Source organism: Zychaea mexicana, assembly GCF_025766255.1.
Source record: "Zychaea mexicana strain RSA 1403 chromosome Unknown BDB00scaffold_101, whole genome shotgun sequence".
NCBI classification, from domain to species: domain Eukaryota; kingdom Fungi; phylum Mucoromycota; class Mucoromycetes; order Mucorales; family Lichtheimiaceae; genus Zychaea; species Zychaea mexicana.
The window spans coordinates 1-22,764 of NW_026516764.1; the positions used below are offsets into that span (position 1 = coordinate 1).

At 44.5% G+C, this 22,764-nt stretch overlaps 6 protein-coding genes across 6 annotated transcripts; 4 read left to right on the forward strand and 2 right to left on the reverse strand.

The window, feature by feature from the left end:
- Positions 1 to 79: 79 nt before the first annotated feature.
- BDB00DRAFT_26720 (uncharacterized protein) lies at positions 80 to 431 on the forward strand. The gene has a single exon (XM_053116720.1). The coding sequence runs from the start codon at positions 130 to 132 to the stop codon at positions 316 to 318; it is 189 nt and encodes a 62-aa protein (XP_052975044.1). The 5' UTR covers positions 80 to 129; the 3' UTR covers positions 319 to 431.
- Positions 432 to 646: 215 nt separating this feature from the next.
- On the forward strand, positions 647 to 2,472 carry BDB00DRAFT_846482 (uncharacterized protein). Its single transcript, XM_053125162.1, is given in 7 exon segments — positions 647 to 683; positions 892 to 1,084; positions 1,210 to 1,286; positions 1,443 to 1,709; positions 1,815 to 1,955; positions 2,037 to 2,244; positions 2,257 to 2,472. The coding sequence occupies 5 exon segments, from the start codon at positions 988 to 990 to the stop codon at positions 2,154 to 2,156; spliced, it is 702 nt and encodes a 233-aa protein (XP_052975045.1). The 5' UTR covers positions 647 to 683; positions 892 to 987; the 3' UTR covers positions 2,157 to 2,244; positions 2,257 to 2,472.
- A 1,113-nt stretch (positions 2,473 to 3,585) lies between these two features.
- Positions 3,586 to 4,142, reverse strand: BDB00DRAFT_26725 (uncharacterized protein). Its single transcript, XM_053116721.1, has one exon. The coding sequence runs from the start codon at positions 4,087 to 4,089 to the stop codon at positions 3,727 to 3,729; it is 363 nt and encodes a 120-aa protein (XP_052975046.1). The 5' UTR covers positions 4,090 to 4,142; the 3' UTR covers positions 3,586 to 3,726.
- A 478-nt stretch (positions 4,143 to 4,620) lies between these two features.
- BDB00DRAFT_932439 (armadillo-type protein) lies at positions 4,621 to 13,366 on the reverse strand. Its single transcript, XM_053129080.1, has 16 exons — positions 13,119 to 13,366; positions 12,840 to 13,027; positions 12,462 to 12,588; positions 12,277 to 12,356; positions 12,075 to 12,165; positions 11,749 to 11,947; positions 11,550 to 11,680; positions 11,307 to 11,420; positions 11,135 to 11,236; positions 10,575 to 11,036; positions 9,849 to 10,434; positions 9,443 to 9,754; positions 9,254 to 9,360; positions 6,517 to 9,167; positions 5,058 to 6,448; positions 4,621 to 4,968 (listed from the first exon to the last, which is right to left on the reverse strand). The coding sequence occupies exons 1-16, from the start codon at positions 13,179 to 13,181 to the stop codon at positions 4,883 to 4,885; spliced, it is 6,690 nt and encodes a 2,229-aa protein (XP_052975047.1). The 5' UTR covers positions 13,182 to 13,366; the 3' UTR covers positions 4,621 to 4,882.
- Positions 13,367 to 14,816: 1,450 nt separating this feature from the next.
- On the forward strand, positions 14,817 to 16,254 carry BDB00DRAFT_846489 (uncharacterized protein). Its single transcript, XM_053125163.1, has 5 exons — positions 14,817 to 14,949; positions 15,065 to 15,123; positions 15,289 to 15,447; positions 15,517 to 15,698; positions 15,786 to 16,254. The coding sequence occupies exons 1-5, from the start codon at positions 14,899 to 14,901 to the stop codon at positions 15,818 to 15,820; spliced, it is 486 nt and encodes a 161-aa protein (XP_052975048.1). The 5' UTR covers positions 14,817 to 14,898; the 3' UTR covers positions 15,821 to 16,254.
- Positions 16,255 to 17,066: 812 nt separating this feature from the next.
- On the forward strand, positions 17,067 to 19,378 carry BDB00DRAFT_846492 (major facilitator superfamily domain-containing protein). Its single transcript, XM_053125164.1, has 5 exons — positions 17,067 to 17,449; positions 17,527 to 17,883; positions 17,981 to 18,472; positions 18,552 to 18,919; positions 18,997 to 19,378. Exons 1-5 carry the CDS (start codon positions 17,281 to 17,283, stop codon positions 19,159 to 19,161), a joined length of 1,551 nt encoding a protein of 516 aa, XP_052975049.1. The 5' UTR covers positions 17,067 to 17,280; the 3' UTR covers positions 19,162 to 19,378.
- Positions 19,379 to 22,764: the final 3,386 nt, after the last annotated feature.

Consider the following 22,764-nt stretch of genomic DNA (forward strand, 5'->3'; position numbering starts at 1 on the left):
CATATATTCATGTAGCATTAAGTCATTAGGAGGGAGAAACGTCAACAAGGTTACATCAACATGCCCATGTGTACTCTTTGTCCCCACATTGTTCAGTTCTTTCGGTTAAAAGATCGATGAGATACCGACATGTTATTGTCGCCAACACATGAAGAAGAAATCACACAACTTGTTGCATCAGAACTCAAATCAGCCAAGCAACTACCTATACGACTTTATCAAATCGGCCGGAAATACCGTGATGAAGCTAGACCAAGAGCTGGCCTCTTGCGGGGCCGTGAATTTGTCATGAAGGATCTGTATACATTCGATGCATAAGTAGAAGATGCTTATGCTTCGTATGATCTCGTTGCCAAAGCATATCAGAACATTTATTCATCGTATTGGTGTACCATTTGTTGTGGTACGTTGTGCATTTCTACTACCATTAGACGAAGGAAGAACAAAATTGTTGACTATCTCTTTATGACTGATTACATCAACAGAAGAGGGACAGAACAAACGCATAAAGTCAAAGGAAAGGTCAAGAGAAAGCAAAAAGCGCAAAAAAAAAAGTGACGAAATCCAAAAGGGTTTGAGCGGTCTCCTCTTTCTTTTTTTTATCCAACTTGCTCCTCTTCTTCCCTTTTCACACCCTCTCTTTCCACAACTTCCCTTTTTTTTTATCAGTTCTGTACTTTGAGGTAAGACATCTACGCCTTCTTAAAGCACACTACAGCTAGTACAGCACAGACCTCGTCATCAAGCAGCCCTCCTACTGCTCCTTCTCTGACTATTATATTGCCTGACTCTGCTGCGCACTGAACACACATACTCACTCACTCACTTCTTTTTGTTTTTCTACCGTACTTGAACGTCTTTTTCGTTTCTGTAATTACTCTGGAGAACCAGGCTAAACAAGAGCACCAGCACCAGCAACACTATCATCACACGCAAGTACACCAAACGCAGCCGTCACAACAAGTAGTAGCTTTTACAGAGAGCGCCATGCCATCCTTGTCCTTGGTGCCTCCCGAATCATCCTCATCGCAATCGTCAATGCTAGATGTTGAGGGCTCTACCACTGTGGCTCCTCCAGGCACAGGTAAGAACAAATCAAAGTGATTTTTCTCAGCCCCCCGCACTTCTATCCTTTCCCATTTTCTTTCCATAAATAATTAGGCGCAAAAGGGCTGTGGCAGCAGTAATAAGCTCACGCGTATTATGCAGATCATCAAGCAACCCATCATATATGCGTTGGCAATCTAAGCATCGAAAACGTGCAAGCCGTGTTGCGTCTTCTTCGAGTAGGGAATACTTTCTTTTTCTGCTATCTAATTATCGTCACCACTGTTCCCATCTCACCTCCACCCCACAGAAGAGAAGAAAACATGTGGTTTACCCTGCGAAAGAGAGAGAGAAAAAGAGTATGAGAGAGACTAACTACTCTTGTTTCTATAAAGTCTTCAGGTCGCATCAAAACAACGTATCCAGACTTGCTGCTAGGCCCAGGCATATTGATGGTGACATTCTATGATTTAAGAGAAGCAGCAGTTGCACTTGAATCGATCAATTCATCCGAGTATCAAGAAAGAGTTAGAGCGACATATATATCCGATGTTCAATTGGCTACGCTGTCCAACACCCCACCTCAAGACAGCCGATCCGCTAGAACGGTGATTGTAACTCTCTGCGGTGCTCATGATCGCTTGGTGGAATTCAATTACAAGGTGAAAAAGACAAACAAACGGTTCTCTCTTCTTTCTATTCATATGCTACGTTACATTAGTCTAGTAGAAGCTAATGCAACTACACCTTGTAATTGTCTTACACAGGAAGTTTTCGATACTTGGGGAGCTACAAGAAGTATGATTGAGATGGGATTCTCCGGTAGTCGGCGCACGTTCGAAGTTGAATTCTTTGACCAACGTGTTGCCTTCCGAGTCACAGCTGAGCTGCACAATCACGCCTATCAGGTAAAAGTCTAAATGACTACGTATGGACCCTGCAAACTTTATATTCTCACAACACCAACCTTTTTTTTTGTATTCAAATAGCTTGAGGGTATCTCTTTCCATGTCTGCAACGCTTGGCTTGGTCCTACTCGTGGTAATGCTTTCACTCCATTTAATGCTTCCGGTGCTGTCCACGCCCGGCAAACGAACAGCCATCATTGACCTCTGGAACCCCCCCCCCCGCGGCGGAACGAATGATGACATTGTTGCTTTTATCGTTTCTGCTGTAATTGATTAGCCAATAAAGCGAAAACAAAAGTGGAGACTTTGAACACGGCGAGAAAGAGGATATACAGAATGATATAATAAGTCAGGGTGATGAATAAGTTGGAAAACTGGTGTTCAAGTTCCTGCATCTGGCGTTCTGTCCTCATTGTAAAGTTGGAGAAGAGGCTGGGTGGGAGTGGTAGTAACCATTCGACGAGGCGATCCCAAAGGGCGAATAGCGACCACGGCGAGGATGGTTGCAATACTGTAGTAAAGCTGATGCTGTTGTTGTTCGATGGGGATGTAGAGGTTACTCTCCACGCTGTTGGTTTTGAACAGACCTCTTTATAATGTTTATTTTTCTCATGCGTGAAACTGTTATAAAGCTCATTTATGCTGTGACCGTTCCAAAATGAGAAGTTTTTGGCATTCTTCCGCTCGTTGCCCCTCTTCTTCACCTGGTACTTGCCTTTTGAAGCAATGAAGAGGATTTGGTTTATTATAAAACACTCCTTGTGGTGGCAAGTGCACAATGTCATTTTTTGCTGCTTCGAGAAGTAAATTAACACATGTATTGATTGTCTCTTTCTTTGTGTATAATAACTGCATCACAACAATAAGCAGGCATCGGCAACAGCAGAGGTAGCAGCTGAACATACATTTTGCGGAAACTGTATGATTCAGAACCATGATGGAGTGTGCTTCCGTCTTCCCACAACAATGCCTTGTCATATACGCGACGTACGTACATGTGACCATTATGCAGCAATGGCCGTTTTCATACTCCACTTTTCTTGCATGAGGTTTTCAGTGTAATCAAAAGACCAAATTGGATATACTATTACTTAGTGGCAATTGTATACATTTTATGCTGCTACAGTAGATTGGTAGAGTATAAGAGCACTTGTTTTATTTAAAAAATAAGGGTGTGCAGCGATTGGGGCATCGTTGTTTTGATATCCTTTGGCAGATTCTCTTGCGCATCCGTTGTGGTTGCATTTACGGCAGGATAAATAGCAAGCACCTGAAGATTAGGACACTGGAACAGGAAGAACTTGACGAATGCGATTCGTGAGTCGTTCTCGTCGCTGATAGCATCGTAGAAATACCAATCCAGCTTGAACCCATTGACAGTAACGTGCGTCAATGAGGGTAGTTGATTCTTTCTTTCATGGAAAAAAGATATGCTGGTTGGTGGCATCGAAGCATAAAAGGGGGATGTAAAGCTCAATCTCGAGATTGTTGATCGGGCCATCGCTGGTAAAAGGGCGGTCAAGCTGCGTGAGGATGGGATAGAAAGTGTCACTTCACGTAGCGTGCTTGCATTTGCTTCGATGACGCTTTGGCCATGGTACGGAAAGCCACTAAGATCTGATTATATAAAGCATAGACACACAATAATATACTTGATGGTTAACCGTTTGGACGTTTAAGCTATCGACAACCTCGTACGGCAGGCAAATGCTTATAATAATGATGATACTAATGACTACATACTGACACGCAACAGATCACTGAATATATACTACGTACCCACCGATTGAAGACCACAATTACCCATACCGCCGATTGCTTGGGCACGCTCGAAGGTATAAGCGACAAATGAAAAAGGACAATCTTGTTCACCACGCAATGCCTGGGCTAAGGCACAATGCTCTTCTGACGTCAGCCATTTCAATGGATAAGCCTTAAAGAACACAGTGGAACGCTTCGACCAAATATTGGTCGCATGCATGTCGGTCATGAGCGTCTGGTGCCAAACACGACTGACATGAGTGCAAGTCGCGAAATCGCGATAATCATCAATGTAGCAGAACACCTTGTATACTAGTTTTTGTGGGAGCATTTTGACAAAGTCGACTTTGGGGTTTCTGCCATAGCGTGCCATATGCTTCAATGCCAACTTTTTTAGCTTGACAAAGTCCTTGTTGTTGATTGCGCTCGTGTGGACATCGTCACAGATGGCGATGGCTTTCTCGCATTGATCAAGGCCAATGTATGCTGAAGCTTTTCGAAAGTGACCAACGCGGCATCGATTGTCGACGACGATCATCTCTTTGGCGTATTGCAGAGCTTGGACATAGTCTTTGTTTGTCTCGCATTGAAGCGCCTGTTTGTTGAGCTCGCTCAGCTTTTTATGTCTTGTTGACAGCATTGTCCTTGGTGTGCTGCGAGCACACGTAGTTTGTAGCATACAGTAGTTTTACTTTTTTTTTTTTTGGATGGTGAGGAAAAAAAGAGAAAAGGATGGAGGAAAAGTAACTCGATTTTTCCTGCGGACCCGTGATTACTTTTTGTTCTTACGTCTGTTTCCCGAATATTGTTTGGGTTGCAGATTAATTGCGTTTTGCCTAATGATGATCCTATTTCCCATCCATATGCACTTTTCGCATTGCTGAACAGTAACTCAAGCAGTATCATGGATTGCTCTGCTCTAAAGTAACCAGAACCAGTATTAACAGGCCTAACCGGTGAATTATTCTGGCTAGAGTAACAAAGTATAAAGCATCCCATTTCTTCCCGCATGTGTCATTTACTCGAGAAGTTATAGACTTCATATATCTCCAAAAGTTGTAAACAGTTGCGTAAAAGTTTCTACAGACATGTATATAGAATGATATGTGTATTTATAGAGTGTGTATGCAATCATACGAAGAAGAGAGAAAAAAAAAGGAAAAGTATTAATAATGTTGCTGCTGTTGTGAAGTTTTTCCACCAAACTTTTGTTTTAACCGCTGTAATCTCTGCTTGATTTCTGTGGCATCATCTATTGATGGAAATCAACGAAACAGTTATTTATATATGTCATCCAACTTAGATTCAAAAGAAAACACATAAAGAAAATGCTCTCTTTACCTGCATGCATGCTAGAGCGAACACCCGACATGGATGATGTGCGATGTAAGTCGAACGATTGCTTTTGTTCTTGGAGGACTGGCGACGATATCTGGGGTGTTGATGAATTCCGTGGTGACGAATGATGGCTACCATATTCTGCTGTACTACTACCTGTGTGGGTGGCAGATACTGGTGTAGGTGTAATAGTAGCTGAAGCCAAAGGAGGGCTTGTTGCTGATGCTGTGGAAGAAATGGGTGGCGTCGTTGTCGCTGTCGCTGTCATACCACCACCAGCAGCAGCAGCAACAGCAACAGGGGATGATGATGATGCGGTTTGGCTTGAGCGAAGTTCATTATCTTCAGCAGCCAGATTGCTCAGACCGCGACGAATGTAACTCTGGAAATATGTACCGGATTGACAGAGATACGTATTCACCTTGGCTTCGGCAAGCGGGTATTTCTTTTGAAACTCGTACAGTTCAATGATGCCCTGTTTGGTTTGCTCGCGCGTGCCAATCTTGACAAAGATTTGTGTCAAGAGATTGTTCATTTCGTAGTCGGAAAGTGGCTTGTTGGGATCGTCGTGTTGTTGCTGTTGGTCTTCATCGATTTGCATCGGTTGGACATTATTATTAATGTGATTGCTGTTATTATTAGGATGATGATTAGATGTATTATTATTGTTGTTGCGCATCGGCGCAGCAACGGGTATCGTAGTGTCCATGGGTACGTCAGTTTCTCCTGAAGGATAGGAAGCCATTGACGTTGATCGTAACATGCCATTGGATTGGAGTGAAGATATGGAAGATGGACGGCTCAGGGATGAATTGAACGATTGTGCTGAGTATCTTTGCTGCTGTTGCTGTTGCTGCTGTTGCTGTTGCTGTTGCTGCTGATACTGACTTTCGACTCCGGGTTGTTTTTGATGTTGCATAGCAATTGGGGATTGTGGCTGCGGCGGTGGTGGTGTCTGTTGTTGTTGTTGTAGTCGTGTCTGTTGCAATCGTTCACGCTTTCGACACGCTTCCAACATGTGATGTAAATACGGATACACACTGCTTGCTGGTGGATTGTCGATCAGACTCAGGTGTTGGAAAATTGAATCGCCCAAGCCATTGACGAGTTCCAAAAGCAACGTCTTGACCGTTCGAAGTGGCATCTCGCCCAAGGGAACATTCTCGGCTGCACGGCGTTTCCATTCGGCTGGCGGTGTCGTGATGAAAAACTTGTTGATTTCGTACAGTAACTCATCAGGATTCAATACGCGTGCGCGCAGATTTTCCTGAACCGTCTTTGCCAGCTTCCACAAGCATTTCATCGTCAACTCAGTGTAACGCGTTTCTTTGGCGCCTGGATCGTCTCCAGGACGAAGACTGGCTGCACAAGAGCCCAAGATGGACAGCAACGCACTGTAACAGAGACAAAACATTTAAGTAACCAAAATACCTATTTAAAAAAAACATGAAATGGTTTTTACCTAAACGTCGCGTTTCGATGACTATTTTCAAGAACTTTCACCATAGCAACATTCAAGGCTTTGGATAGTTGCGGTCCAGATTCCATGGAAAGCATTTTCTGATCAAGCAAGCGATGGGCCAGCTCCTCCAACAAATGGTGTAGAGCGTCTTGCGATACCGCGCATGCCAAGTCCCGGTTGGAAAACAAAAGGACGAGTGCGTTGACGAGATGTTTGCATAAACGTGTCATGGCTGGCACCCGTGGATCCACATTCGAGTAGGCAAGGCGTACTTGCAGCGTGATGGCATTGATAAGCGGCTCAATGTCAGGCAATATCAATTCAGACTTGGAGTTCAACAGTTTGTCCAGTTGCTTCAATGCCTCGATGCTAGGCTGAGGATCACCGCTGGTGATCTGGGAAATCAAATAGTCAACAATATAGTCACCGCGATCTTGCTGAACAGCCTTTTGGAACGCCTGGTGTGTTGCTGAACGAGGCTGGCGCATCGATGACGGTCCCGGCAATGTTCTTGGCTCGCTAATACCTGCCATACCCGCAGCACCGCCATCGTTGAATTGATTGCCATAATCGTCGGTCACATCCTCCATAGGTTCAGCGTCATACATACGTTGCTGTTGCTGTTGCGGTGGTGGCGGTGACGGCTGAGCAATACCAGAACGTTGTTTACCATGTCCAGGCCGTGGAAGACGAGGAAGTTGGCTGACCGTAGGGAATTCGTCAATCTCCATCTCCTGAGCCTCTTGCTTTTCGCGCGCTTCCTTTTCTGCCAGGACGCTTGCTGATGGCTTTGTGCGTTTCAAACGTTCTTCCAGCATTCCTTTTTCCTTTTCACCAAGACGACTGACATACTTGAACACAGCATCGCCTGTGAGAATGTAGGCCTGAGCAATCGCGCTCAACGCAGCGTTGCGTACGCCAGCGTCACGATCACCAATGTGCGTAGCAATCAATGGAAGCGATTTGTTGGGAAGCATGACCGAGATACCATTTCGCTGAATCAACGCACCGACTTCTTCCAAACATTCAGCCCGTGCTTTGGCGTTCTTGGAGGTTGCTGCCGAATCCAGGAGATAATTGAATAGTTTGCTGGCCGGATAGATACGACAGACGGACTTGAGGATAGTGCGGATACGCGTACGCATGACTTCCTTGGGATCGCCCACCTTGTTGATCAAGAACGGCAAGAACGAAACGGCTTCATATTCTGTCAAATGATAACCTTCTTCGTCCATGACCGCAACAAGATTTTGCGTAACGTCCAAACACTTGATGAGCATGCTTGTGTTGGTATCGAAGAAGCGGATCGTCAAGTATTTGAGAATGAGATCAGCATTGGCAATGTATCGCTGTTTGACATCTGAAAAATCGACACCGTATCTATCAGAGGCGACTTCAGGGTTGGCCAAACAGTCGTTCAAAAGCGTGAGTCCGTTAAGTCGGTCGCGTTCGGCGTATTGGCTGGTGCTGAACAGTAAAGCACGCACTTCTGCGCTCATGTTGGGCTCGCATATGGCTTTCAAGCCGTCAATGACATCAGGTCGTGGGACGTCGAATTGCCATCGAATCTCCTTCTTGGCACGCACTAGTTTTGCGCGAGCATCGCTAGTCAATACAGGTGCCTGGCCACCAGCATCGGCAGCGGCAGCAGCAGCAGCGGAGGCTGGAGCAGCAGCAGCACTACTAGACGGTGGGGCTATACCCGATGCCCGTGGTGCTTGCAATCCTGGCTTACGTTTTGATAGAATTCGTGATCGTCCGACTGAACTTGCTTTGGGTAGATGGTCTTCTGCTGGTTCAGCAGCTGCGGCTTTCGATGGTGCTGCCGACATACGCTTAGCTTGAACCGGTGCTGAACTTGGAGCCACCGTAGTAGCAGCAGCAGCAGATGCGGCCCCCCGATTCGCTTCAATCAGTGGCATGATCGCTTGCCGTTGAGCGCCCTTCAAATCAGCAGCCTTGTGGACGACAGCGTCATAGCCAGCACTAGCGATAACTATGGGTAAACATGCCTGAGCGGATTTTCGAACATCGCCATTTCGATCCTGCAGACTCGACAATAAAGGTGCAATGATGGATGCAAGGTCGTACGATGGTGCATTTTCGTCTTCTTTCAATTGAATAGCCAGCCAAGCAAGCAATTCTTTTCGTAGTGATGGGGAATCGGCTGCCAAGCTCGCTGCAAATGATCCAACCATGCCTTCCAGACTGCAAGCCTTGCGGAACTGATCCAAGGCAGCGATACCGGCAGCACGCACGTTGGCCTTATTGTCGGATAGCGACGCTGCGACAGGACCTGTCAATGCTTTGAGATACTTTTCGAACGGTTTGCCGGCTGATTCAGCCAAAAGACCGGCGATCTCGAGTGCCATGATTTGTAAGTTCTTGTTGCTGTCATTGAGTCGTTGCTTCAAAACACCCGGGAATTCACCCAGGTTGGGTTTGATGCGTTTGTTGGCGCCTTGAATAATACCAAGCACCTTTTCAAGACCTTCTTTACGAACCTTCCAGTTGGCATCGCTGCATTCACTCGAGGCTTTATTCAGTGCAGATGAAATGTCAACACGTGGGAACAGAGATTCGACAGCATCTGCAGCAGCGTTTCCGCCTCCGCCTCCGCCCCTGCCTCCAGCCGCTTGACTTGTGTCAGCCTGTGGTAAAATAGTGACAGCTTTAGTCGGAATGTTCGAGAACTTATCCAAAAGCAGGTTCTTCCCTCTTTCTCTCTCTCTCTTACCGTTGTTTTGGTCGGCTTGGGTGGTTCCATTTGTGCAACCCTGTCAAATTCTGCTTCAATGTTTGCCATTAAAGCTGGTGTAACGTCCTGCACAAACGACTTGACCTCTAATAGACAAATCCTTTTAGCAACTCGTTTCTCTCTCTCTCTCTATCGCCACAAACCACCAGGTCGGGAACAATCATTTACCTGGTCCAATGTAGAGACGCAAAGCACCCAGAACAGTGACCGCACTGGTACGTACAGCTGCGTTGGTGTTGCCAAGAGCAAACTTGAGAAACTCGATCAGATCCCGCACCTGTAAGCCTGCAATACCAAAGTCCATGACGGCTCCATGGATCCATGTCAATGAATCGGCGAGCACCTTGGGTGACTTGGCCTTCTTCCAGATAGGGTACGATTGTGAAAAGACAAACTGGAGAGATGTCTTTTCGGCAAATACAACCAAACACTCGCCTGCTGGTTTCTTCAATTTGATATCACCGAGCTTTTCAACGAGCACTAGACACACAAAAAAAACAATAGCATGAGTATATAAAAAAAAACAAAGGTCTAACCCGCATGGCAAAACCCCCCGGGGGAATAAAGTGAGTACCTTGTATAGCGATAGCAACGCATGCTTTTGTAAAGTTCGGGCATCTTTCAGCCAACAGCTGCATCGTCGCAAAGAGTTTTCCCATCACTTGAAAGTTCATTTCCTTCCATCCAGGCTTCTTGGAAAACACACGAAACACGATTTCTGGCTCGGTCTCGATCGTGTCGTCGTCGCCCATCTGATCGAAATGACTGTAAAGCGATTCCATGGCTGCCAATCTGATTTTCCATTGACTTTGTTGAAGTTCTTCCCAGATCTTGGCCGGAACAAACTCAGTTGTCCGTGCCTCGGCATCTTCAGGGGTAAACCTGTATTTTACTGTTTCTTCCGGTCCGCTTGAAGGTGGTAATTTGGCGGCTTTCTTGGGTGCTGCTGCTGCTGCTGTAGGTGCTTTCGGTTTTGGTTTTGTTGAGGAAAGGGTCGGTTTTTTGGCCGAGCTTCCACCTGCAAGTCGCGACGGTGGTTTTCGTTTGGGCGGACTGATCGCTGGTGCTGCATTCATACCGTCGTCGTCGTCGTCGTCGTCGAGTGCCATGGGTTCTGGTTTTGCTGCGGGTTTTTTGACAGGTGGTTTGGCTGCAGGGGCCTTCAAGAGGGAAGGTAGGGGAAGAATATCCATATGGAAAAGTAAGAAAACACACATTCACCTAGTGTATGCCTTTCTACAATAACCCTTGAGCGGGGGGCCCCATCCTCTCCTGTTTTTTTTTTCCATTACCACTTTACCTTTTTAGCGGGTGGCGGTGGAGGTTTCTTTGCAACGACAGGTTTTGCTTTTACTTCGGCCTTCTCAAATGCCTCCTTGATCTTGCCCATTTTGATATCGTCAAGACCTTCTGTCCAAGGCAGTAATGCCTTTTCGCCAATGACTTTCATCAATGTACCAAGACCCTCTGCACCGGCTTCACGGGCCCCGCCATCTGCATCGTCGAGTGTTTTGAGCATCAGCTCTGCAAATGCCTTGTATTCGGGTTTGACGGGCGCCACACGTGTTTCTTTCAACCGTCGCGACAGCACTTTGACAGAGCCACCGCGTACTTGAGGATTCTTGTGCTTTACACCCGTTGAAATGTCTTCAATCATCTCGCTTAGCGGTACGGATGCTAGTACTGCATTGAGGCCGTTTTGAAGATGTTCGAGAATCGCTGGTTTGCGTTCTTTGAGTTTCTCGATCATTGGTAGAGCAACCTGTTGTATTCCCCCCCCACACACACACACCACAGAGTGAGCATGGTTATTTCGTTGGTTTCTCGGTATAAGCTGGAGAGAGAAAAAAAGAAACGTACCACTCCTTTATATTTGCCAAAATCCTGACGAAGACCAGATGCAATTTTCTCGATACAATTTGCTGCCGTTCCCACCAGTAGAATATTTGTGTCGCTAATACGCTGTGGCACACAAATGGTGGGTTAGTGGTGAGTCAATATCAATCAAAGCCTTTCGATGTGTCAGTTATACCTTTGCCAATGCACCCATTAATTCTGTATAATCCTTATCTGCGAGTCTTGGAGTTTCTACCACTTTAAGCAAAGCGTCTAATGCCTCTCTTCGTTCCTGCCACTTTTTGGAAGCCTATAATAACCACATGAACATTTGACACAAGGGGGATGGCCATCCCCATCGTTTAGCACATTCTGTTTTCCCCTCCAGTACACACACACACACACACACACAGTACACACAGAGACTGAGATATCTCACTAGTAATTCAAAAAAGTTGGGTGGCAATTTGCTTGTAATATCGACTGGATCCGCTAAATCATATGGATCAATCACTTCTTCCTCCATTGCCTCGCCGCCGCCACCATCTTCGTCATTATCTTGTGCATCGCCTAGTTTCGAACATATAGAAATCGTGTTAATAAGAGTTAAAGTACTGAATTTCCAACTATTTTTTTACCCATTTCAACTTCAGCAGCAGCGGCTTCGGCAGCGGCAGCTTGTTCCGATCGCAATAATCGCTCGGGTTTAGGCTTTTCTTGTGGCAATTTTGAAAATGCTTCTTCCAAATCCTTTTGTTGAACTGGTTTAAGATCGGAAAGGTATTGATTTGTTGCTGGACCCAGCCATCGATAAAGTTCGACCGTTAATGCAAAAGTCTAAATAACAAAGAAGTGTCGTTGTTGTTGTTGTTGTTAGCTGCCAAGTAGCTCCTGACTCCCGCTTACTACCAGTATATATAAATCTGCTGGGGCCTTGCAGCAGGCATATGTGTATGCATCTTACCTCCGCTCGCACATTCTTATCCGTGTGTCCGAATAACTTGGGTATGATTTTAAGGATTGGTTTAGGGCCGACTGTCTTGATACCGTATTGTCTGATAATGTATCCTTTGGTTAGTTTTTTTTTTTTTTTTGGTTTATCCATGGATCATATCCATGCGACGACTCATTAGAGATTACTACTACTACTACTACTACTGATTTACTTTACAAACTCCTTCAAGACGATGACTGTTTGAGTCACCAGTTTGGGTTGTTTAGCTTTTATGCCAGGTATGACGAGTTCCTGTGTTGCAGAGAGAAAGAAATAGAAAGAGATCGAACAATCAACAAAGACATGGCGATAAGCAAAATAAGCCATGTTGCAGCACCCCCCCCAAGAAACACTTACCACCACTGGATCAGCAACATCGATCTCTGCATATAATAAAAGGAGTTCGGTTGCTTTTTGCTTCGTGCCAGCTTTTGTAGCACCGAGGCACTTTTCGACAAGGGCAGGTACAACCGTTTCACGGGTGCTGGAAAAAAAAGACAGCATATAACGGCAAAAGTGGTGTATGTTAGAGTAAACGAATCTCCTTCCTTCCTTCCTTTGGCTTTCTCTCTCTCTCTCTCTATCCCTCCTGCTTTCTTTGCACACACACCCTATCTATGTTTCCTATGGCCCCTCTCCGACTACCAGTATTAATTCTAACCCCAAGCAACCGCAGCAAACATAAAAAAATAAATGTATATCAAGAAGCCGCACCCCCTTTCTATGTCATTTTACCTTGAAGCGTTGGGTGCATTATTTACATATTCGGTTATCGTGGTGAGCCCTGCTTCTTGCGCAACGGCATTGGCATCTGTGGCGATTTTCTTTAAATAGCTTTCGTACGTGTAAAAGTCGGAATCGTTGTCCGTTTTTCGAAACAGGGATGTTAACTCTTCATACGCTGACACACGCGCTTTCCAAAGCTACATTTAACGGATAGTGAGTTGAAAAAAAAGTCAATGCATAAACCATTAAAAACTAGCTTCTTTGTAAAAATAAAGATCCAGTTTGTACCGTGTGTTGTAATCTGTCAGTTACTGGCAGTTTTTCAAAGTCTTCTCCACCTCCAGAATCCATTAAAAAAGGTTATAGGGTTGTAGTCGATGTAATGTTAAAAAAAAAGAAATGGGTGTGTTTTCTTTTTATGTGGCCAGAAAAAAAATGGGGTGTGGCGAAAATGAAAGGTGAGTGGTTTTTGTTTAAAGGAAAAAAAAAAAAGAAAGGAGGAGGAGAGAGACAGACAGAGAGATGGCAAAAGCAGCAGGCACCAGGATTACACGCCTCGCGCCTCTACCCACGCACACCCTATCATAGCGATGAATTTTTTCATGTCCCGCACAACGCAGCACTTTGTGAATATGCGTGTATTCCATGGCACTGCTTTATGTTGTCAACGGGTCCGAAGGACGGCACTGAACCTCGCGGGGAAATGGATATGATTGTTGGAGGCACAAGAGTATCAACGACCAAACAACCCAGACGAATGGACGGAGCTAAGAGGATAGCGTAGGATAATAACGGATATCCATAGATAGTAACGCAAAAGAACGGAAGAGGTCAATACGACCTAGAATACAAACACGGCCCCGTCATCAAAACAATTGAATACAAAAAAGCTTCTCAAGGCAAACGAGACGATTGTGTGGGACTCGTGTTGCACAATTTAGATGGCCGTCCTCCAAACATTACTCACTTATATCCTTGAAGTGTAAATTTTGTGTGAGAGGCTTATTGTAATTAAATGAGGAAACCTTTATACTCGGCGAGTCAAAACACTACTTGCTATCATACGGATGGGATCGGTTTGGGTCGTCCAAGGATCACTGCAACCATCACCAAATCTTGAAAAGTGCCAAAAAAAAGTGTAGCTCCACGCGGTTTAGCTCAAGAAACCATTTGTGTTGGTGACGACGGTTTTGGCTGTAATCTAATGGCAGCAGATATATGAATGCGCACGAGTAAAAAGGAACCGCTCAAACGTAAAACATTGGCTATCCATGAACAATAGGTCGCTGTACTGGCTACCCCTCGCTTCTTCCACCGAAGCTCAGATGCGCCAGGTCGTGGAAATCCCCTTGCTTTCGATATAATTTTTGGAAATAAGGATGACACAAGCTACTAGTTTGTTAGTAACTAGACAAATGCTTGCCATTATATCATTTTCCCTAATGTAAACCTCGCCTTACAAAATCCATATCAAACCCTTTCTCGGACCACCGGTGTACAAAGAATGATCTCTATCACTTTAGTATCGTGGACTTTGAGCTAAGTGACACAACACCTGAGGGGCAGTAATCGTAGTAGCATAATTTGCGATGCTATCTAGCGAACAGTTATTTACAAAGGAGAGGCGTATATGAGAGATGGAAGCCAAACAAGCAAAGATCCCAGGACCTACGTAGCAACTTGCACTGAGGGACTTAACAGTAATATATCATCTCCATATTTTAGTCGCTTTAACTCGTTGTGGCATTCACTGCTATATATTTCCCGTTGCTCTACAACACATAGTCATATAAAATAAAATCAATTTATTTATTTCTCTTTTAACTAACCATCGCTATTTCTGTGCGAGCTTCTCATTGGCCAATTCCAAAATATCCGCAAACGCAGCCCAGGTTGTGACGTTGATTGTTTTTTAATCGACAACCCGGCTTTCAGCACACTGCGGTGGAACGAACAAAGACCAAAAGGTATATATATAGTGTGCCCATGGCATCCTCCTGATTATGTATAAACTAGTTGTAAAAACTCACTCTCAATTATCTTTGTTTACTAGTCTACATTTATAATTATGTCGTGGAATTCAAAGACCTGGGCTTGGGTGAAGAAATATTTCTCGGTGGTAACGTCTCATTTTTTGTTTACTTGGAATTATACATAAACACATATACATAGTATAGCGTGTATTCAATGCATCAACACGATTCAAATAATTGATTTGCTTTTTTACAATTTAGAACCCATTGTCGACTGACGGTATGCCCGCTGTGGGCAAATTCCGTACACCTGCTGTCGGGTAAGCAACAACGTTCCCAACAGTTACTACGAGTATAAGACGCGACGATCGCGAATTAGATACCTTGCAATATATATTTGAGACGGAAGAAGAAAGAACACCAAACTTATGACTACCTACATTGAACGCGAAACAACAAAATCAACGTTTATGTTTTTTTATTAGTTCCCGAACAGAAAAGTACAAGTATCCCACTACACATGCATCCAACGTGAACAACAACTACTATTTCCAACGTGATGTTCGTCGAAACTATCCTCGTTTGGCTGTGTACACTCAATCCAAGGTCGCTGGTCTTCTTGAAGGTGCTTCGGTCCAAGCTAGGTAAAAATCATCTTAGAGATATGTGCTAGCAACGAAACGGACAGGACATCTAACATCAACTGTTTCAAGCCTTCCTCCCGCTGGTTCTGATGACCAACCCATCACTCCTGCCAAGGTGACCGAGGAAAAGCCGCTTGTTCAGGTCTTGAACAGCAAGAAGTTGTACAGCAAGCAAAACTTGGCTCCCACCCCCAACTGGGGTCATGAGGTGAAGTGGGTGGAATCGTCAGATTTCGTGCACCCTGGAGATCGTAAGTTTGTTTGTTTTTTAGAGCATGATGCTGCTTAGGAAAAAAGGAGAAACGATACATTAACATATATACTCTTTCTTTCTATAGCTGCATTCCCCATGAGATGCTACACCAACGCTTAGATCTGTTTTTCTATTCTTTCTCCCCCACCCCCCACCCCATCAACATATATACACGCAACGCAACGCAATTACATACAATCAAAAAATTAAAAAACCAAGAAAGGCGGGTCTCCGGTGTGTGTTCTGTCAAAACTTGATTACTGCATGCGTCAATTGCTTCGAGACGTTTCCGATTATAGAAAAGGCGGGGCATTGGGAGGAGAGCTGTGGGGAGCATATGGAATCTCTGATGATAGCAGTCAGCGGGAAGAATTCCCGCCAAATTATAAAAAAGATAGGAGAGAGTTGCTGTGAATGCATCATCATCTTGCAACAATGGTGCTGCTCGGACACATACCTTCCGTGGCTGATAGTGCATAACCCTTTTTTGTTCTGGGTAAAATTGCAGCTGATATAAAACAAACGATCTCAGAACGGGCGCTCTCCATGCTTGGATCATGCTTATGTTTTTGCGCATTGACACGTCTGAGAGAGCGAGTCTTGCTCTTTTGATTAAATACGGTCATAAAAAGCTGAGATATACATTTTTTGAACATTTTCGTGACAACGAGTCAACAACTGCAGACAATAAGTTACCAAGGCAAAAGAAGAAAGCAATAGCTATCCCTAGTGACCATGTCGTTGTCATTGTAGGTTTATAATGATCTTTATAAAGAATCGTCATTGTGGGTCATGGCGATTAGTCTCTCTCTCTCTCTCTCTCTCTCTCTCTCTCTCTCTCTCTCTCTTTCACAGTAACCGCCAACTTCGTGGCGAACAACGGCGTCATCAGTGACACCAACTGTAATGCGTGAGAAAAAAAATCCAGTATCACTCGGTCCAACAACAACAACAACCAATATCATGTTTAAAGATGCCTATTGTTTGTTTTCCGGGTGGCAGAGTAATACAACACGCTTCAAGTGAAATGCACCCCATTCATCGACACGATGTCTTCTGACAGCAATGCATCGTTACTACTTTATTATATGAAATCTAAAGATGGTACGCAAAGCACCGATGCACCTGCATACTATCATCATCCCCCACCCGTGATTGTTTCGTATCGGACCGAGATTAAGAGCGAAAGGATGCTTCTTAAAAAAACGCACAATTGTTAAAAGGGTAAAAGTTCCTTATCAGAGGGCTGCTGCCCTCTTCCTGATAGTAAAAAAAATATACACCTCGCGTAAGTCAGAGCGGGGAGCTGTCCGTCCAACGCCGAGGAGGAGTTCTTCCACAACACAGACTAACACACAGAAGAATGGTTGCACATGTTTCTGATCCCACTACTGTTATTTTACCCAAGAAAATAGAGAGCTTTGGAACACCGCTGCCTGTGTACATCCTATATAAAGGGGAGCGCAGACACACTTGTGCTCGCACACACCGAGAGACTCTTCCCCACCTTGCTTTCCCACCCTTATTAACCGACCCTTCTTACTCCCCCATCCTCCATTCTCTTGCCGTGAAAAATTGAGATGGCATATCATTCTCGGTTGAAGCATGTTTTAATATCCCGGCTATCCATCCGTCCCCCGGTGGATGAGGATCCCCGTCTATTGTCGAGTCGAGTCAAGGCCATCGTCCTCGTCATTCTTGCCATGTGTGCGGCAAGCTCTGGATTTTCCAGCACAATCTATTTCCCTGGTAAAAAATAATAATAACGGTGATGTGTGGATGGTTGTATTCATTCACCGAATCAAAAAAAAAAACGATCGTATTAGGTATTCCTGATATCACTGTCGATCTGGATGCTCCTTCCATCGCGACGACTTTGACAGCTGCGCTGTTCATTTTGTTTATGGGATTGGCGCCAGTCTTTTGGGCTGCCATATCTGATTATTACCGCATTCGGCGATTTCTGTTTATTGTATCCATGGCCATTTTTGGCCTTGCTTCTCTGGGAGCAGCACTCGTCAATAACATTTGGGGCCTTGTCGTTCTGCGGTGCGTTCAAGCACTGGGTGCTTCCTGTGGCCAATCTGTCGGTGCTGGTGTGATTGCTGACTGTTATCCAATCGAACAACGTGGCGCAGCTTTTGGCAAATACTTTTTCGGTGTTTTCTTCGGTCCATTGATCGGTAAGGAGGAATACCGAAGAAAAGGGCGGCCGGGCGGGGGGGGGAAGGACAAATCCATCTAGCATGTTTCAGATCACTCAACTCTTTTTTTTTCTAGGTCCTATTTTGGGTGGGTTCTTGATCATGAGCGACTTGAACTGGCGTGCAACCTTTTGGTTCTGTTTCGCATTTGCATTCATGGTGATTTTAATGATCATTTTCATCTACCCGGAGACCTATCGCGAGAACGACAAGTGGGACGTTGCCTTGCCAACGACTGTCAAAGAGAATGAAAAGCAGCAAGAGCAATCCGTGGAGGAGGATGAGGGTGGTGGCGACCAAGACTCCGCGAGCACGCAGATCTCAAGTCCCGCCACTCCATCAACAAATTCAAAGACAAGTGGGACAATAGCCGCTATTCCTCATAATGACGCGGTTGCGAAAAAGAAAAAGCCTTTGAATCCGATCCGACCCTTCTTATACCTGCGTCATCCTCACGTATTGCTCGCTTCCCTGGTCATGGGCGTCTCATTCGGTGCCATGTTCTGTGTTGAAACAATCATCCCTGATCTTTTCGAGAACAATTATGGATTTGTTCCATGGCAAACAGGTAAAGAATATTTTTCTAAAACGGGTAGATTTGACAGGGACTGGCGAACTTTTGCTCTGATTTACAACCCGCTCGATAGGTCTCAGTTACCTTGGTGCTGGTGTGGGTAACCTGTGCGGTGCCTTTGTCAACACTTTCTTATCAGATCGTTTGTTGATGCATGCACGTGCAAAGCGCGGAGGCCGTGCCATGGTCGAGGACCGTATCGCCATCAACCTCTGGCCTTCTGGTTTGATCCTGATGCCATTCGGTCTCTTGTTGTTTGGTTGGGGCATTGGCACCGGAATGAGTTACTGGACGGGTATCATTGGTTTCGGTATCCAGAACTTTGGCATGAATCAGATGATGACTGCACTGAGTGCTTACCTCGTGGACTCTGCTCCGGGCATTGGTGCCTCGTTTACTGCTGCTGCAAACTTGGTCAGAATGTTGTTTGCATGCGTCCTGGTTAGTAGAAAAAATTATAGTAGTGTGTGCAATGGATGCGCGGGAAACTGTAACTCACCGGTACAAAAATGTTATAGACGTTATGTGCCAACCCCATGGTCAAAGCAATCGGCCCTGGATGGACATGTGTGTTTTTGGCTGCTTTAACCTACGTTTCTATGGGTTGTTTGATCCTTCTTAAAATTTACGGTGCACGACTGCGTCACTATTCCGGATACGAACAGAAGGATGAGCGTGAGTAAAAATACCATATAGATTACCCCCTTTCTTTCTTGGTCATCGCTGTCATGTTCGCTTGATCTGCAGTGTCACGCGTATTTATATATTTCCCCTTTCATCTTAATATTCACATCATCAACTCTGCATGTAAACATATTTTACACATCCTTGCATTTTTCTGTACGAATTAAAAAAAGAAAATACCTTGTACTTATAATACAAATAAATTATTTATCTTATTACTACCTTTGCATGGGTAGTTTAATCTCCAACAAAGAAAACATACATGTCGTCAGTCCATTATTTTTGTGCTTGCTAGTTATTACCGATGGTGTTAACGCAGAAGTATTCGGCTACAGTACATACATTTCTATATAAAAGTGCTACATTGCTACTCTTATATATAGTACAGTCAACCCCCGTTAACGTCAACCCCCAAAAGCGTCAACCGATTCGCTCGTACCCTTTTAAATAAAGCAGTTAAAAATTTTGCCTATTCTCTATCCCCGGTGGTCGTCAACCCTCGAAATGGTCAACACTTTTGCTGGTACCCTGAGGGTTGATGTTAACGGGGGTCGACTGTATTTCTATTACGCGTTAAACCGTACATAGTGCGTTGGTGGAGTACATACAACAGGAGAGTTTTTTGTAGTTGACAGAGCTGAAAGTTAACAGTTGGCAGAATTATAGCATTTATAAGGCGTCTGGAAACGGTACTTTGAACTTTATGATTTATCTAAAAAAAAGCATACGTAAATATAAATGAGATTTCGTTAAATACAAAGAAAAGAATATACCTGCGGCATATTTCATATCTTGGTCATTGACACAAGGGACTGGTTATAGCTAGCTTAAGAACGCGAGTTAAAGGGTGAACAGAAGATACAGTAGAAAACGTGTCGTGATTTTCTACTTATTAACCTTAGGCATAATCGCAAGCTGTTCTCAATGATGTTCGTTGGTTATACGGAGCATCATGGGGGTTTATGATATCATATGAAAAGGTTTTACTAGACTCGATGTAAACTGCACTTACAGCTATCGCTTCGAAATGTTCGGTTCACCAAAGTGACGAGGCTTTGTGTAAGATAAATGTCATCCGGCGTTGCTTTTCGTATAGGGTATTACTAGGGACACTCCAAAAAAGTGACTCGACACTCCATTTTACCTCAAATAAACCAAACAGTCACACAAAAATAAACAGTTGCTCTATAAATATACTAACAAAGGACTATAAAAGGAAGAGGAGTATTTGGAGTGTTGCAATTGCCATGATGGCGTCGTAGGCGTTGAGCTTATGAAATGGTTTACTACTACCATGACTGATAAAGCTACGAAGTGTCTATTATATAAGTTGACAAGTTTATAAAGAAAAAGGATAAATCCCCTTTTCTATCAAATTGAACGCTACAAGAACAGATACCATGGTTGATCTTATTGGCACCAAATATGATTCGAAAAAACAGTTCCGAGCAAGGTTCAAGAGATGGCCCTAAAGATTCAGTTTACAACATCCATCAAGCGCAGCAACAGTCGAAATATCTACAGTACATTCACTGTGTCCATGGGGGTGTCTACAGGAACTGTCATGACATCGACGATGATGAACGTAAGACTGGTATCGACACAGAAAACCGGTTGTGCTTGGGAGCTCTTTGGCTCATACATGCAGAAAATCAAAAAATGGGTGATTAAACGTGTCAGCAGCGCCGACAGCCACAATCATTTATTTGACAGTAACGAACAGCATCTTACCATCAACATCGAAAGCCAACAGCTGATATTGCCCGTCGCATCTTGTCAATGACAGAGACTTCTATCAAACCAGCCAAGATTTGTCAAGAATTACAAAACAACGACGAAGGCACAATCGTGACGATCAAGGATATTTACAAAAAATATTCGAGGACGACAAATCTGGTGCATTCAGAAAACTATTCAGCTTCTTGGTCAGCAATCAATATATCGTAAGATATCGCATAGATAGTAAAATGGAAACATTGGAAGCACTGTTCGTTACGCATCAAGTTGGCTTGGAAAAAGCAAGGCGATTTAAAGAAGTCATCAGTCTCGATGCGACGTATGGAACGAACAACAGCAAGATGCCGCTAATCAACGTTGTTGGGATCAGTAACCTTGGTACGACGTCGCTACACAATATATTAATCGCATCAACAGTCGTCGTCAATGGAAAAACCGATTCGTATCTATGGGTTACGAAAACCATGCGTGATACTATTTGGCCCGAAGGTGATGTCGGTATCTTCAATACTGATAAGGAGAAGGCGCTCATCACTGCCATCGATACTATCTTTCCGAAATCGATTCATCTTTCATGCGGTTGGCACATGGCGCAGCATTTGATCTCTCAGTCCGGTCGACTAGCATGATGAGAAAGACCGCGTACATTGAGGAAAGAAATCATTGTGTTGTGTAAATTCATATATTTAAAAAAAATACAAGGAAGAAAGACAACAGAGAGACAACTACAGATTATGTAGAGGGGGTTGGGGGAGGACGAGGAGGGTCGCAACGAGCGCCACGGTCCGGGTCCTTGCCCTTGCTGCAGCCACCAGAACTTGGTTGCTGGTGCTGCTTTGATTGCTTGGCCCTTTGGGACGGAGCGGTCCGACCTAGTTGCCTGCTTGGGGGGCAGTGGCGAGGAAGAACCAGAGGGCGAGCGGAGCTGTGCCCGGGCTTGCTGTGCCCACTCTTGGTCGCGGACCAGGGCGGCGAGGCCATCGGAATCGGATTCCGAAGAGGCGGAGGCACGGCGGTAGGAGGACGACGCGGGCTGGTCAGCTAGGCTGACTTCGGACATCCGGTCATCGAGTTCCTCAATAGAGCGCTTGAGCGCAGTGGTGGGGCACGCCTCGTGGGAGTGGCCTTGCTGGCGGCACTTGAAGCAACCATCAAGGGGCAACGTCCGGCACTTGCGGGAACCACCACTACTGGAGATGGTGACGCGGGGGGGGAAGGTCCTTAAACTTGGGGGCGAGCTTGATGGAAATCAGCTCGGTGGCCATATCTGTAGTGAGGAATTTTCATCTACCGGTCACAACAAACATTGTAAAGAAAGGAAAAAATACGTACAGGATTTTCACTAATGTTTGGTGCATCTTGCTTTTCAATTTGGCGTGACACGAATTTCCATTTGGCAGATGGGGAATATAACTTGGCGCATGAAAAAATTAGAATGGCTGACAGTGGTTTTTTACTTGGCACTTGGTTTTTTTTTTCATTTTGGCGCAAGCCATATTTTCAATTTGGCATTACACATAGCAAACCAAATAATAACAAATTGCACACAATATAATATCTCATCTCTGTTTTATACCACGAATGGTCTACCTGTGTGCATTTTAATTAGTTTGATAGTATAGTATGATATAAAAAACTATAGTTTAGCGTGTGATCAGCAAAACAACAACAAATGATATGAAAATGGAAGAAAAGAGAGGAAAAAAGGTTGTATATTAATCAAAATTGGATGAGAGCAAGTCAAAAAAACAATTGAACCGAAAATATCCTGGTACAATCATCTACAAGATCTTCTTCAAAGTAACAATTTGGAAAAAAAGAGTTTGAATAGTACAGGTTATGCATATAGGGTGATGTGTCAAAGG